This window comes from Macrobrachium rosenbergii, chromosome 7 (genome assembly GCF_040412425.1).
Source record: "Macrobrachium rosenbergii isolate ZJJX-2024 chromosome 7, ASM4041242v1, whole genome shotgun sequence".
NCBI classification, from domain to species: domain Eukaryota; kingdom Metazoa; phylum Arthropoda; class Malacostraca; order Decapoda; family Palaemonidae; genus Macrobrachium; species Macrobrachium rosenbergii.
The window spans coordinates 2714140-2729932 of record NC_089747.1 but is presented as its reverse complement, the minus strand read 5'-3'; the positions used below and the strand labels follow the sequence as shown (position 1 = coordinate 2729932).

Below are 15793 nucleotides of genomic sequence, written 5' to 3'. Positions count from 1 at the left end.
GTTAACATTTGTTTATCAGATTGCATATGATGAAGAATTTTTTTATATTTTTACTTATTCCTTCCAGGAGGGTAAGAAATTGCAGTATATGCCATTGTATTATAGTACTTTTCTAATTTTGCAGGATATTACAAACAGCGAAGAGAATGTCAAGATTTCGTGTGTGAATTCTTTGGATGACTCTACTCCAATGAAACTTTGTTATTCCAACGTTCGGCTGCCCACAGAACACGTTCCCCTGAACTTAGACCAAGGATTCCTTGTATGTTGTGACTGCAAAGATAATTGTCAGGTGAGGTTATTATTTTAAGAACCTATGTTGCTGTATGGAAAACAAGTTTATTTTGTGATGGTATATTTGGAACTTTGGGATGTAAAATTTAGGCTAAAGGCCAAGTAAGTGCTAGGACACACAGGTTTTTAGCACTGAAAGGGAAATTGAGAGCAAAACGCTTTTGAAAGTGTAACTGGATGAAAACGTAGCAGTTGTTAGGAGAGGGTTTCTACTAACAACTTAGAATGTGAATGGAGGTACAGTAAAAGGAATGAAAGGGGTTGCAGCTAGGGGCTGAAGGGATGTTGCAAAGAACCTTGAGTAATGCCTATGCTCACTGCATGAGGTGCCCTGTTGGCACTACCCCTCATGGGGATATTTGCAAGTTTGGCTTTTTCATTCGTCTCGTAGCCCGAATCTTTGCTTTCATGTTTGCTGTAACTGCATAGGTTACCTCTTGCTGATCACTTTACGACATGTAGGACTATTCTTTTTCATATATTACTGTTCTGGGTATATTTAGTTTATGTTTAATAATATTCCTGTATGTTTAAACTTTATCTTCCACATTTTAGGGCAGGGAAAAGTGTGCTTGTCGACAATTAACCATCCAGGGTACTCAAATTCTCGACCACAAGGAAAACCCCAACGCTGGCTACCAACATCGGCGACTCTATGATCAAGTACAGAGCGGTATATACGAATGTAATTCAAGGTAAGGGTAATTTACATCTCTATTGTTTTTCAAAGCATTGTGAAACGAAATTTATGTTAATGATACCTGCAGGTAAGGAACATCTATTTGTGCAGAGTAACTCATGAATCTTGAGCATTAGTCTGAGGGATGTCATGCTCCCATATTTTGGAGGTAGTTTAATCATTAAATTGACATATGCTGGCATATACAGTATATGCATTTGATGGTTAGCATTGAAAATTTAGAAGTCAGTACGCTTGGAATCGCAGGTGATTTTTACTCACAGATTAGATGAACACTTAGTATTACAATTATGTGTAGTACAGAAAACTATTTTTATAGAGGATCAAAGTTTTCACGTTCTGATTGTGTAAGTCTTAGATGCTTTCTGACTTGTCCAATGGGATTACTTTCCTTTTCTATTGGACAATTAAATATAATGTGTACTGTGGACAGAATGTGTTCATAATAGCATATTAGTTGCAGGGTTACATACTATAAAAAAAATGAAATATTTTGTTCTATGAATAGTTTCTTGACACCTTTTTCTTATTAATACTTCTATAAACATTCTGGTTATTTTGGGATGGACTTCAAAGAGTATATATACATTAAAGAATTAGGAAACCCATTTTTGTGGTAAGATGCATTTTACCATGTTCTTTAATGAACTAATAACCTTTACAGATTCCTTCTCTTGGTGTATTCCCTTTTAGGTGTACATGTGCACTGAACCGTTGTTCAAATCGAGTAGTGCAACATCCATTGAGGCTGAAATTGCAACTCTTCAAAACGGCGAGAAGAGGCTGGGGTGTAAGAAGTCTGTGTGACATTCCAAGAGGGGCATTCATATGTGTTTATGTCGGAAAGATGCTTAGCGAAAGCATTGCAAATGAGGTTAGTTTGTTATGCCTTGCAAAGATGACATTTTCTGTTTATTATATTAAAATTGTTCTGTATCTGGCTTGAGTGTTGTGTAATGTTGTTTCATCCCTGGTTTTTGTTAGTTTACAAAACAGTCCTGCTCCCAGTTTAATGTTTATGATCCCTTACAAAGGAGACTGGTTTTAAATAAAGTGACATTTAGATTAAAGGCCATCTAATAAAATCACTGTGATATAAAAGGGTGACATGACTGCCTCAGGTCATGTTAATTAAACTTTGATGTTTAGCATCATTGTAATATGATTTTTGATAAGGCATTACTGCTGTTGTGTCATGGCATTGTAAAATACCGTAGACATTCAGATTAAGAGGAATAGTAGCACTTCAAGTTAACAGACATCTTGGTGGTCAGCCTCTCTGATAAGTAACAAAGTCCATTAAGTAACAAAGACCCTGTATTATAGGGTCTTGTATTTTTGATATCTATCTGAAAGCTAACAGAAATTCTATATAGGTCAACATTGTTCCTAAACTAAACTGACCTGTACTTTCCACTTAAAATTCAATTCAGGAGTTTTATTTAAAAATATATGACATCTGTAATGGTAGCTAAGTAAAAAATGATGATAATAATGTACTTGATGAATACAGAAGTCCACTGAAATGAGGTCCATCAAACTGAGGTGTTATTGTGACATATTCATTTTTAAAAACAATCGAATTACAGTAATATAATTGACGTGCTCTTGCAGGAAGGGAAACAGATTATTGGCGGCGATGACTACTACGCTGAATTGGACTATATCGAAGTTATGGAAAATGCCAAGGAAGGCTTTGAAGAAGAAGCTCTGATGCCAGAGGAGGAAAACCTAAGTATATTCCCAAAAGACAACAGTAAATCCCCTATATGTAGGTTCTGATTTTATTTGCAGTTCTAATCAGTTGATTCAAGTTGAAATGTCAGTCAATTTCTTGAGTTTCTATCATTTCAGGAAGCTGTGCATGCATAAAGCAGTAATTCCAGTACAGTAGTTAAATTATACAAAATTTGCATCTTCAGATATCTTTGTTCTACTTTTGTTAATTGTTTTGATTTTTGGTCATGGATATTAGTATATTACTATGATATCCATCTATTTTCTAAGAGTTGATAAACAAATAGCCCTTGTCAAATCAGATTTTATTCCTTCTCTGTTGGGTTTACACGATAAAGTTTAATAAAATGGATTGCAACACTGTTTAAGCCTTCTGAAATAAAAGGTTTTGTGTTTTGTGAGGTCTGTGTTCAGATACTGTCTTGCTTTTGTAGTTGAATTCATTTCTAGAATATGTAATTTAGACAGAATTTAGTCTTCCCTTAAGGTGTAGCCAAAATGTGTCTGGAATTGCAGGCCATCTGAGCTACTAGAGTTTTCTGACCACTCACAGTTACCCCGGTGGTTCCCTAGTGGAACCTCTTTTTTGACATAGTAGCAGCCAGTTATGGAAAAAACCTCTGTTGGCGTTATAACATCTTATGAGTAACTGAATCGAACATTTAGCAGCCTGGCTCTGTTTTATGAAATCAGTAAAGTTTTACCTCCTCCCACTTGTTAGTAAAAGATATAGTAATTGGATACTTATTTTTAGTATTCACACCTCATTTGCCTTTCATTCTTGTTTACTTTTGCCAAACATGCTAGTTCAACATTGATGCTCGTCGAGTACCGTCTTTTATTTTAATGCTTTTACCCATTATGCTTTGCTTCACTCCTCATTTTATACATGGATTGTTCACCTCATTTTTACCCTCTTTGAGAGCACCTAAGAGAGAGAGAGAGAGAGAGAGATGTCCCTGATTGAAGAGGATGTATACTACCTCGTGCTCTATCTCTTTACAGTCTCAGCTCCTCATCATCATCAGCTCCAATACTGTCCAACCCACAGGGCTTCTGTGAAGTTCTTCCACTCATGTCTTGCCTGTGCTTTCACTCCCACAAATCTCAACTTACCACCAGCCTCCCTTATCATAGTTCTCATCCAAGTAAGTCTGGGTCTTCTAAATCTTTTGATGACCAGAGAAGCCCAGCTGTCACTATTATGCACTATTCTCCCTGGTGGGGTGCAAAGGACATGTCCAAACCATCATTTCTCTCCTGGTAACATTTCTCACTCTTGTCTTGCCATGTGGGTCTTAATTTTCATCTTAAATTTCTAAATCTCGAATTGACCAGTTCTTTTTACTTAGTTTCCTTGTCATAATATTTTTGCTTTACATCTACTACATGTAAGCCAGGTTGCAATTTTTGCTGTTGATGTATATACACAGGGTTTGTCATTTTTGTTTTTTCTGCTGTATTTTCTTTTTTACAAAGGGATTTGTGGATGGTGTTACTAAATTGAAAAAAAAAAAAATTATATCCATTTCCATGTGTGGTTCATCAGTGGAATCAGTTGTGAGAGGATAAGAAAGATAAGAACTTAAAAGACTAGAAAGTCTCAGCAGAATTTAGTTTAAAGACTAGAAAGTCTCAGCAAAATTTAGTTTTTATCCTCCATCCCATCTCAAGAGTGTTTGTCAGAGATGGGCGGAGTTCTTAAGGCTGATGAAGAGTTCAGAATTTATTTCTGGTGGCAGCTATTGTTTCGGTTCCACAATACTGTAGGTCCCCTAATCCTTAGCCACGTAAAATAAGTCTAATCCTTCGGGGCCTAGGAGAGCTGTTAATCAGCTCAGTGGTCTCAAAAAGTAAAACTGAGTTCAAACATGCAAGTTGGACATAGAATGTATGTTGATGATTGCATAGTAAATATCTCTCAAGGAAATGTCTTCTAGACCCTGAATGCATGTTATTTAGACTAATAGACAAAATAAGTCTGTGGAATAATGCCGTAATTGATTTAAAGAATCAAAACCATTAATCCAAAACACAAAATCAGTGCTAGTTAGGAAAAAGAAAATAATTTTTGATATATTCTTTATTGTTATGTAATGGTAATTACTTACTTGAGTTTGGCTTCTCATGATTTTTTGTTTGTTAATGTTTTTAGCTAAATTTAGTGATATTTTAAGGTGAAGGCATGTAACTGTCATGAATGTCTGAGGTGTAATAGTACTTCCAGGAGTTAGTCAATGTGTTTATTTACCATAGTTTTACTTAGCTACTGTGTAGCCTATCCATGAGACTTACCACCCTTGCCTCAATTCCCAAGTGTTTCAAGGAAATTTGGTATGTTTTACATGTTTATGGTACCATGCAATATTATCACTTATCAACAGTGCCCGTCTTCCTCTAGAATATTAACTTCCTTTCCGTCAATTATGTTATGAAGATTTTCTCACAATCTTTCTCATGCGAAGCTTGAATTATTTGGAGACAATTCATCCCTTAGGAATATTCATAAATTACGACGGGTAATGCTTCTTTCAGTGGAATCAGACCCCATAGACAGCGAGGGACTCTTCAGTGAAAACGAGGCAGATGACGTAGATGAAGATAGGGATTTCAGTCAGCCCAGTTACCGCAAAAATGAAGCTGTGGGGAAAAGGCAGAAGTCAGCTCGCTTACAGGAACGGGCAAGAGGCACCAAGTCTAATCACGCGAACACAGGTCTGTGATGTGACACGGGAATGAACCAGCACTTTCTGTTGTTTTTTAATGCATTTTCTGTTGTTTTTTAATGCATTTAAGTATTGGTTACTCATCATTTTATTGCCAACTTGGTCATACGTTCATATTTCCTCATGACAAATACTGTACTGTACTGGGATAACAAATTTTCTTTATTTTTCAAGGCTTTTGCTTCTAATTGAGGAATTAAACACTGTGCTGCATTTTAATTTGAGGAGAGGTCATTCACTCGATAATGAACTATGTCAAGTTCCAATGAGGTATTGTTATATTCTAAGGAGGCTTAAGAAACAAAAATGTAAGACTTTACACTTGTGGAGAATATGAGTCATAATTTCTCAGAATAAAAGTTAATTACAGTACACTGAAAAAACCCACGACACTTCCATATTTACAATACATCATTCCTGTCTTATTTGCCAGCCTTTTTTTCATCCTTTCCTAAGGATTTCTAAGGTCTGTACATAATGATTATGATATTCTTAAGCAAGCATTTAGCTTTGGACGTTATTCAGAAGTTCAGAAAAGTAAAGTATCATAGATTTCTTACAATATCATGAAGAAAAAACCAGCTGACAAAACAATCATTCTTTACTGTCTTGAGCAGCAAAAACTAACAAGTCAGGATCTGCTGCACCTTCGGATGAAGAAGAAGAGAAGACAAAGAACGGCGAAGAGAAGGGCTCGGGATCAAAAGCCGGATCAGTTGCGGCCTCTCGTGAGCCATCTGAGGACGACGACGATGACGGTTAGTACATAGATGTAGCTGCTGGATCCCCAAGATACCTCCTGTGAATTTCCAACCCTTTGAAAACCTTCGTCTTTGAATACCTCCTATGCTAATAATTGTTTGCTTTCAAAAGATAAGAGCATGTGTGACAGAAGAAAAGTTGTTATAGAGGGTATATATGGTCTAAGAATGGAAGAGAACAAGAGTGAAGAGTGTTTCTGGAAGAATACCTGGCTGGGTTTGGAGGTCATGAAAGGGTGGTTTTGCTGGGTGATTTAAATGGAAAGATAGGTGACAGATAAAGTGGCAACGTTAAAAGGTATTTAGCTGCAACCCCTTTCATTCCTTTTACTCTACCCCCGTTCATATTCTCTTTCTACCGTCTTACTCTCAATCCTCTCCTAACATTTGTTTCATGGTGCAACTGTGAGGTTTTTCTCCTGTTACCTTTCAAACCTCCTTTACTCAATATTCCTTTCAGCACTGAATGACCTCTTGGGTCTCAGCACTTGGCATCAGGCCTAAATCTCGTATTCCAATTCCAATTCCAAAAGAGCTTGATTGTTAGAAATATCACAAATAAGAAAGATTTATTCTTCTTAGGTATGCAAACCAGAACCTTTTATGTTGGAGTATCCTCCTAGTGTGAGGTGGAGTTGGTCATTGAAACTTCGTAAAAAGGCAGCCCAGTTAACACGTGGTAGGGGGATGAGTGGGGGAATCCCCCCCCCCTATTTGGTTTTAGTAAAGTCAAGATGGGTGTAAAGGTGGCAGGGAAGGAATGAATATGCATCTGAATTTGATGAGAAGGCAGTGAGAGAGAGTGTATAAGGAAAAAATAGCAAAATTGCAGGTTAGGCTGAAGACACAAAAGTGGAAATGCAGATGAGGAATTTGTAGTTTCCTGATGGTGTCATCATGTCACAAGAAGAGTTTGCACCCTTCCATAGCTTTATATTACATACACATCCAAATTTTTCTTCTCAAATATATCCTGAGTATGAATTTCTTCCTAAGAATACAAGGATCCAATCCCTATAGTACAGCATTTCCTCTTTTTTGCAACAAGATTGAAGGGCATTGGTCTGCAAACCCAATACTTTTGGTCATTTGGTTATTTTCACACAAAATAGAGGGGAGTGAGAACTTCAAGGACTTTTCTGTTGATTAAAAGAACCAGTCTTTACAGTACATGTCACCCATAATTTTTGTTGTTTCTTGTGGCAGTCGTGGTGGGTGATGTTATTGCCTATTTTCAGGGTATTATATAAAAATATTTTTACACAAAATGTGCAGAACTATGTAATCTGTATTTGCTTCACAGATGAAAAACAACGCCGACCACAGACATTCTTGCCGAGCCAGATGATGGAATCATTGCCAAATCCGAGAGAAAGGAAGAGTGTAAGAGAGTACTATGGAAAGGACGAATCCGTGTATATCATGGATGCGAAGCAAGTTGGGAATATCGGACGGTATTTAAATGTAAGTTTTGACTATAACTACTAGTTTTTTCTTTTCAGAACTATTTTCAGTAAACCTCCTGTTGCCATACGTAAATGATGTACATCGGATAACGTATGAACATACATTGTTGCCTTTGAGAGATTCGTAGTTATACTCAACAAGTTAGCTTCTTTTCATGAATGAAAAAGAGAGATTTTGCTCATACTTTGGATATCTCTATTGTTTTCTCTGTTATTCCTGAGTGCTTACTGATGGGAGCATTCTCTTTAACTGATCCTTGTAAAGGTTTTTATTAGTTTTTCTTTTGTTAATCAGCTGACTTATGCACATGTTTTACCAGTTCATGCCATTTTTTGTTTTATTTTTTAAATGTATTGTAACAGTTTGGTTTTAAATCAAGATAGATAATCAGAGTTATTGATGGCTTAGAAACACTTACAAATCAATATTAAACACTTAGAAATCAATATTAGTATTGCAGGGTAATTAATAATATTAGTATCTTGTTACCAATAATTGGTTATATTCTTATTTTTTTAAATTTGAGTAGTTATGTTTTTATAAATGTGTTAAGTTGATTAAATTAAGTGTAAACTTTGTCCTTTTGCAATTCTGTGAAATGAAACAACTTGATAAACTATCTTGTTCATTACAGCATTCTTGTGAGCCAAATGTGTTTGTTCAGAATGTGTTTGTTGACACACACGATCTCAGGTTTCCTTGGGTGGCGTTCTTCGCGATTCATAACATCCGCGCTGGAACAGAGCTTACTTGGGACTACAATTACGAAGTTGACAGTGTCCCAGGAAAGATAAAGTACTGTTATTGTGGTGCTAAGAAGTGTAGGGGAAGACTTTTGTAAATTAATTTTGTGAATCTCACTTAAGTTTATCGATAAGGAATGTTCTTATTCAATTGCAAAACCATCCTTCTTCATATGGGCCTTAATCAGTTGGTATGACAGGTGGTACACCATACGTAAAGGTGGTTATTGCAGGATTGGTACCATAGCAGTCGTGGTAGGTAGCAGTGACTTTTGAGTTCATGTCTGTATTTGTCTTCATATTGAATACAATGCATCACTGCTAATCATTCTTTCAAACCATAATAAAAGGACTAAACATTCCTAGGAATTAGCTGTATTTCTTACAGTGCATCTCTTTTTATATAGGTATCTGAATATGTGCCGTTAGTAATGTGGATTAACTCTAGTTACATGTTCAAGCGACCACCAACCACCGTCACACATAGCATCCTGGGTCCCGTGGTAAAGTTATTTGACCAAAGCAATATCAGAACCAAACCATCCACTTGACTTCTCAAGCCTCAGAGGTTGCTTTAGCCTGAGGATTCTTATCAGCATCGTCAGTGTTTAAATGGATGCAGGGATATCTTTTCACATTATTACACCATTTAGGTATTTGATAGGAGCAGTTTTTATTTTAGAAGGAAAGTATTCAGTCCCCAAAATGTAATGTAAGAGTTTTTTTTTACAAGACTCAAGGTTTTTAGTTTACTTTTGATGTCCAAGATTGATTGCATAATAATATGCATTCAATAATAACTTTTTACCGTTCAGTGATTATTGACCTTCCCAAACTGGGCAGTTCATTCACTGTATTTTAAATGACTTACTGTATGTTAGGACGTAAATTTATCTGAGCGTGCATTTACTTCAGTTTAAGATAGTTTACTGTCTCTCATACAAGCAGATTAAGGTAAAAATAGAATGAAGTTGTTCCATTACAGTCTCATGAATCATACATAGCTTATTTCATGGTCGATGATGATTCCAGGATCACTGGTCTGTTGCCTGTTAGACAAAAAAAAAAAAAAGAAGGTAGTTTCACAGCATCCTCTTGACCATGTATATTAATATATTACCTCACTTTTTGTGGTGCCGCTATTGTTCTCCGGCCTTTTTCTTCATGATCCTTTTTCTGGTACTCATATTATTTCATTATCAGCTTTTTATCACGTGTCTGTATACTAAATATTACATTGCCTTAATTGGTATCTATCAGAGTATTTACCCTTTTTAACTTATTAGAAAGTAGCTTTTTTGTACTTGTTCCTTCATTCCAACTTATTATTTCATATTTCATGCCATTTTTTACACAATATAATTTGTTTCGATGGAAAAAGACTTGTTTTCTTCAGTCTAGAATACTGTGTGATTCTTCAAGGGTAGTTGGTAGATGACTCTCCCTTTTCCCTCCCTCCTCCTGTAGTGGTGACTTCCCTTTCAATGACTCCTCCTTGGTGGAAGCTGTGCTGATCAGGACCACCTCTTTGAATTTTGTGTATCCTTGCCTGCTACTGTGAATGTTGAATGTTGATACATATCTCTGTTGCTGATTTGTGCTCTGAGTCAACTAGCAGCTCTTCCCATTGCCTGTTGCCATTCAAGAGGAGTTTTTTCCTTACTACATTAGAGGTCTGTCGGATTGATGCACATTCCTTGGGTCTTCTTTGTTGGGGTTATATTTTAAACATTAAAGGGCATCTTTGTTGCCAGTAATGTGGCCCTCACCTTCCTTTGTCAGTGACTATGGCCACGACTTTTACTCTCTCCTTGATAAATGAGCCTTTAATAAAAAAACTATGATTTGTAGCACAAAAATGTTTTTCCTTGAAACCATACAGTGAACGCCATCCTTCCAACCCATGAAATCTTGCTGTCTCTCAGGAAATTTCTATGCATAGGGAAGTACACCGATCCTTTAATATGTAGGCGGGGGTTCACAGGGCTCAGTGAAATGCCTTTTTTTTCCTTCCTTCAACTTCTTAAAGACAAAAGACTTGTGGTCCTGGAAACATTTGTAGACTATGATGCAGAGTATTTATGATTTAAATTGTATTGTAAAACCATATTGTGCAATACTGTTAAGAATATTTACATTATAGCAGTAAACAGTGTTTCATCTGAAGGACTTGTTGTATTCAACATGCAGCCTGAAATTATGATTGTGCCAAAGAAGCAAATTTTTCAGATATTTATATAAAATCAAGGTTTTTGCTTTGATAAATGATGAGCATTTTTTCCGTCACACTTCTTGATGGACTTTTTATATATGACTTTTTTTTGTGTAAATATGACAATCGTTTTTTTTTTAGGAAGTCATGGTTTTAGTGTAAAAAAAGTAGTATTTAAAGGCTCTCAGTGTTTGTATACAACTAGTGCTCACATTTTAATAATGAGCTTTTTCCAGTGCAATAAATTACATTGCAAATTATTTAATGGTCTGACACAGACCAACATGAATGGTCAAGCCCTTGGTATTGGAAAAGTTAATGTATCTCTTTTTCCCTCTGGAACATTCTCCTTATGTTAAAATCTTGAAGGGTTGACCTTTGGCTGTTGTTTTATCAGTGTAGGAAAACTTGACTTGCTCAATGACATTCAGCTAGTTCTGACATTATAATTGCCAAATCTTTTTAAAATCCAGTAACTTCATATTATCTGTAATTATTAAACTGTGACTCATTTGAGCTTTGTAATTTCTCATACAACACTGCTCTCTGTCAACTGTTTCTGAGTTGTGGTATGACAGTGGAAAAATATCCTTTCATTTTCTTCTTTATAACTTTGTGAGAGTTCATGAGTTTATAGATTTTTATATCAAGGACCCATTTTCTTCTTTACAACTCTGAAATCTCAATTGTCTTTGTACTCTGTGTTCTTTTCATTTACTTTGTGAGTGTCCGTAAGTTTATAGATTTTTATATCAAAGAATCATGATTACTAAAAGATTATATTTTTGTATTATTTAACGCTTACTCTTAATGAAATGACAAAATTGCTCAGATTAAATTCTTTTGTAATAATGACTAAGTTAAGTTAGCTGTGTTATTTCATATACATTGTCATGGTTCCCATAACAAACCTTTTGGGACATGTACAGTACTGGGAATCCAAAGTTTATGAAATTCAGAAAATATGTTCCAATACAAAATAAACTGTCTTTCATTATAAGTTAACCCTGTCTGTTACTAGTCAACAAGCAAGTCCTCTTGGACTGACTTGCTATCATCCTGAAAGGTTTGGACTTTCACATATTACTCAAAGCATTACTGAAGAGGTACAGGCAGTCCCTGGTTTACGATGGGTCGGGCGCACGACGTTCCGAAGTTATGACGCTTTTACGACGTGTCGTACGCCGATCCGATGGAAGAAATATGGCTCCAAAATGGCAGAATAATCAAAATTTGGAGTTCTTTTTTATGAAAAACTCAATGAAAATGCAGTTTACATCGTTTTCAATACACCCAAAGCATTAAAAGTAAGGTTTTCTTAGGATTTTTGACGATTTTCAATGATTTTTTTGGTTTACGATGATTTTCGGTTTACGACGCGGTGTAAAAACGGAACCCCGTCGTGAACTGGGGACTGCCTGTATTATAGTTTATCGCCCATGAACAGCCATCCCTCGTCTTCACAAGCTTGATTGTAGCCTTTGCCATTTTGGGGGTTATAGCATTTCTGCAGTGCTGTATTGCTGAGCACTTTACCAAATGCTGTATTTGGCTAATGATGGCTTTGAAACAGAAGGAGCTTCTTTGAGAACTATCCATCTCTTGCGGGCATAAAACGTTTCTTGGCAGAGGATGGTGTAGGTGGACACAAAAAAGTGACTGTTTTGTTTAGGTGATGTTTTTAACTTACAGTATTGAAGCTATGCATGCATTCATATAGATCAAGCTTAAAAAGCTATGAATAAATACCCATAAAATAGACTGTCCTGATATGATAATTTGTATATAGAAAAATATATGCATTCATGAGTATTTCGAATAAAACTAAGGCAATGGTGTATCGGTTTTTCAAGAAGTTTTATGGCCCCTCTTAAGCTTACAAGTATGCACATAATTAGCACTGCTAATAAAACTGCTCCTTAGTTTTTCTGTTATGGGCTGAATGACCTCTGGTACTTGACAGTGTGACAGCACGACGTCTCAGCTGAATGTGAAAACTGATGCTCGTTTTAAGAGGCACAATTAAAACCAATTTATAATCAGTTATCAGTTACATTTAGAAAGGGAATACTGTAATAAAGTGAAAAATAATTCCGGGGAAGCTGTATATCTCCAGTATATCACATACCACACCAGTTCAAGAAATTTTGCTGAATTTTAGGAAAATAAATAGATCACACATCAGACCACCAAGACATACATTCAACATGTAACAGGCAGAGCATACATATATATATATATATACAAACTAATGACAAGCAAACTTCAGTCAGAAAAGCTGACCCACCTTCAGATCAGGTAGAATACAGATGTTACAGAAAAGCAGTTCTTGAGGTCACCCCTGTATGCACACAGGCAATTTATATTCAAATCTCTATGAACTGGAAAATAATGTCCACATTATTCTTCCTAACAATAATGTTCTTTTGAATCAGTTAACAAAGGCCTGAGGTAAAATGGAGTAAAGGTAGTCAGGCTCTGCCAGTCACCTATTCTCAATATCTGTCAAACTTGAAAGTTTCTCTTAACAGCCAGCAACAAGTCATGCCCCTGCATTTGTGAGCACTCATGTGGACTGATGACTGGTCCACACTGGACAGACCAGATATCTGCCTGACTGACTGCTTTATGAAGCCTGAAAAAAGTGTTCTTGGGCATCCCCCTTGTTATGCCTGCTGGTGATGCCAAGAGACCCTGACACTTTGGCCTAGGTAGTGCCGCAGGGCTTGTATTGGATGCATAAGCATCCCTTCCAGCTCCCCACTAACAAATTCTCAGAATGAGGGAACCCAGAGTTTCTCGAATCTATCACCAGAAACTGATGGCTCCCGAGTTTTTGCCTCAAACTCATGAACAACAACAGTGAGAAGAATTTCTAGCCCCTTGATTGCCAGACAAGATACAAAAGGCTGTGCAACTCGTCAACAAGCTACACCAAGACATAAGTTAGCAAAACAAATCTTCAGGGTGAGATCTTGATCCCAGGCTGCTTCCAAGGTCTCCATAGTGCCGGACTTTGGCTGCCAAGGACAAGATCCACATCCCATTCCAGACACCCAAGTGAATGAGACAGGCAAAACTGTTCAGAGTTTCAACATGGACAACTCTTATGAGGAAGAGAAGTCCATACCCTCCACCTGGAAGATGTAGCTCAATGCTCAATATAGAGCAATAGGCTCTTATCACAGGGACCAAGGGGAGCGTGTCTTGATGAAGGTAGATGATTAAGTTCATATTCTGTTGCAAAGCAGCTCTAATCAGAGAAAGACCCTATCTATGATACAAGCTGGAGAAGATGGTCTGGTCGCTGGCACATTAGTTGTGTCGGCCCCAAAACATGAGGCCAACAGAGAAGAGTGGGCTAGCCTACCGCCAATGAACCACCTGTTTTGAAGTTTCAACGACAGCTGATAACCCACACTCAGGTGTACGCCTACATTAAAGGCTCCGGGTTTTATTTCTGTAGGAACAACTGACGCTAGACCTGCTTTGATGTTAAAAGCATAAAATATGTATATAAAACAAATACATGTGCCCTTTTCATACATCATAGTGATTCCCAAATCAATACTCTGTACAGTACTGTGTTCTTGTTAATCCAACCAACTTCTACTGAAAAGAATCTTCTAGGATTAGGTTTAACTTTTGGATTTACAGTTTTACCATAAACTTCTGAGTAATATTTCCTACCTAATGCATGTGAGTTAGCCTACAGTGTTTCAACTCGTGCACAAAACATTTTATTAGTCTACAGGATATAAATATATATTAACAATGATGCTGGCTAATACATGCCTGTCACACTTTCCCAAAAGCTTATAGTACTGAATCAGAAATAATCATTATTAGTCTATTAGATGATTAAAAAAAAAAAAAAAAAAAAAAGCCTGCCAAAGGCTATCGCATCATTACATATATGTAAAATGATACAGCCTACCATGCCAGTTTACAAAACAGGTATTTCTTAGCAACCTAACCTATATTACATAAATTTAACAAAAATACTAGGTCTAATGGTAAATTTAGTCTTATAAATGCAATAATACAGACCAACAGATTCTTAACTTGATTCAAGGTAAATATGAAGCAGTTTGTAAAGCCCATACTAGTATCCCCATACTGTTCTGTCTTCAGCAAAAATTAGTTGCTCACTATACAATCCTTCTGTTGGGATGTTTAAAACACTGTTTACTGTATTAAATCCAAAACTAGCTTGGTGTACCATTAGGGCTATACAGGAACCCTGTAATTCTCAAAATACTGAATCTATCAAATTACAGATATACTGTATATAACCGTAATTATACTGACGACATATTATATTGAAACAAAAGGTAGCATAGTAGGTCCACTGCATCAGTGTTTTGGTACACCACACAGAAATATGACAAACTCGTTTTACACCAAAATGTTCTGCAAATTACGAAGATTTGTTTGAGATATAATAATTGCCAGAATACGACTTCTGGGGGAAAATAAAATAAAAAATATATATATTGTAAAGGAAGGATTACAATTTCTATGAAATGGTGTATGGAAGACAGGTGAATGGCAGAGCATCGGTAGGGGAATTCCTGAGTACAGCAAATAGCTATCGATGAAGCAAAAAGATAACTGGAAGATTGGCGGCAGGGGGAATCTTAATTGTACCCGGTCCAACATTTGTGAGGAAAACGGACATTTGTATGGTTTGCAATTGGTGGAAATTTTGGAGCTATTCTTAATTGGTTGCGTAGTGGTAGCCATTAACCGATTGGAGTGATTTTAAATGAGAAGCCATTAATTGCAGGGGTTTTGGGGGGTGGGGAGTTAAATTAAAAAAAAAATTAAATACGTCATATCTCATACTTTAGTCTTGAAACTTAAGTGTTTATTTTGGATGGTAGCTTATCAAATCGTGGGTTCTTTCATGGTGCAGAAACAGAACCTACCCCTTCAAAATGGAAAAAAAACAAAGTGGGGACGAGAATGTAAGAGTTACATTGTTACGGGCTGATCTATGAGCAAGAGCCCTGCTGGTATAAAGCCAGCTTCATCCAAATCAACAAGAGTTACACTACATCTCGAGGAAAGTCAGAAACCTTGCTTTAAAGAAGGAGAATTGTGTGTGAGTTGTGGAAAAACAAAAGCAACCAAATTTCTTATATTCGTTT

The 15793-nt window shown here is 36.5% G+C and overlaps 1 protein-coding gene across 1 annotated transcript in view; it reads left to right on the top strand.

Moving 5' to 3' along the window:
* LOC136839937 (histone-lysine N-methyltransferase eggless-like) overlaps positions 1 to 11624 on the top strand; it is a 44815-nt gene extending 33191 nt beyond the window's left edge. The window contains 8 exon segments of the mRNA XM_067106210.1: positions 125 to 292; positions 850 to 989; positions 1688 to 1868; positions 2609 to 2765; positions 5267 to 5446; positions 6075 to 6215; positions 7522 to 7682; positions 8320 to 11624. Of these exon segments, the coding sequence (XP_066962311.1) occupies positions 125 to 292; positions 850 to 989; positions 1688 to 1868; positions 2609 to 2765; positions 5267 to 5446; positions 6075 to 6215; positions 7522 to 7682; positions 8320 to 8526 (1335 nt within the window). The 3' untranslated portion in view covers positions 8527 to 11624.
* Positions 11625 to 15793: the final 4169 nt, after the last annotated feature.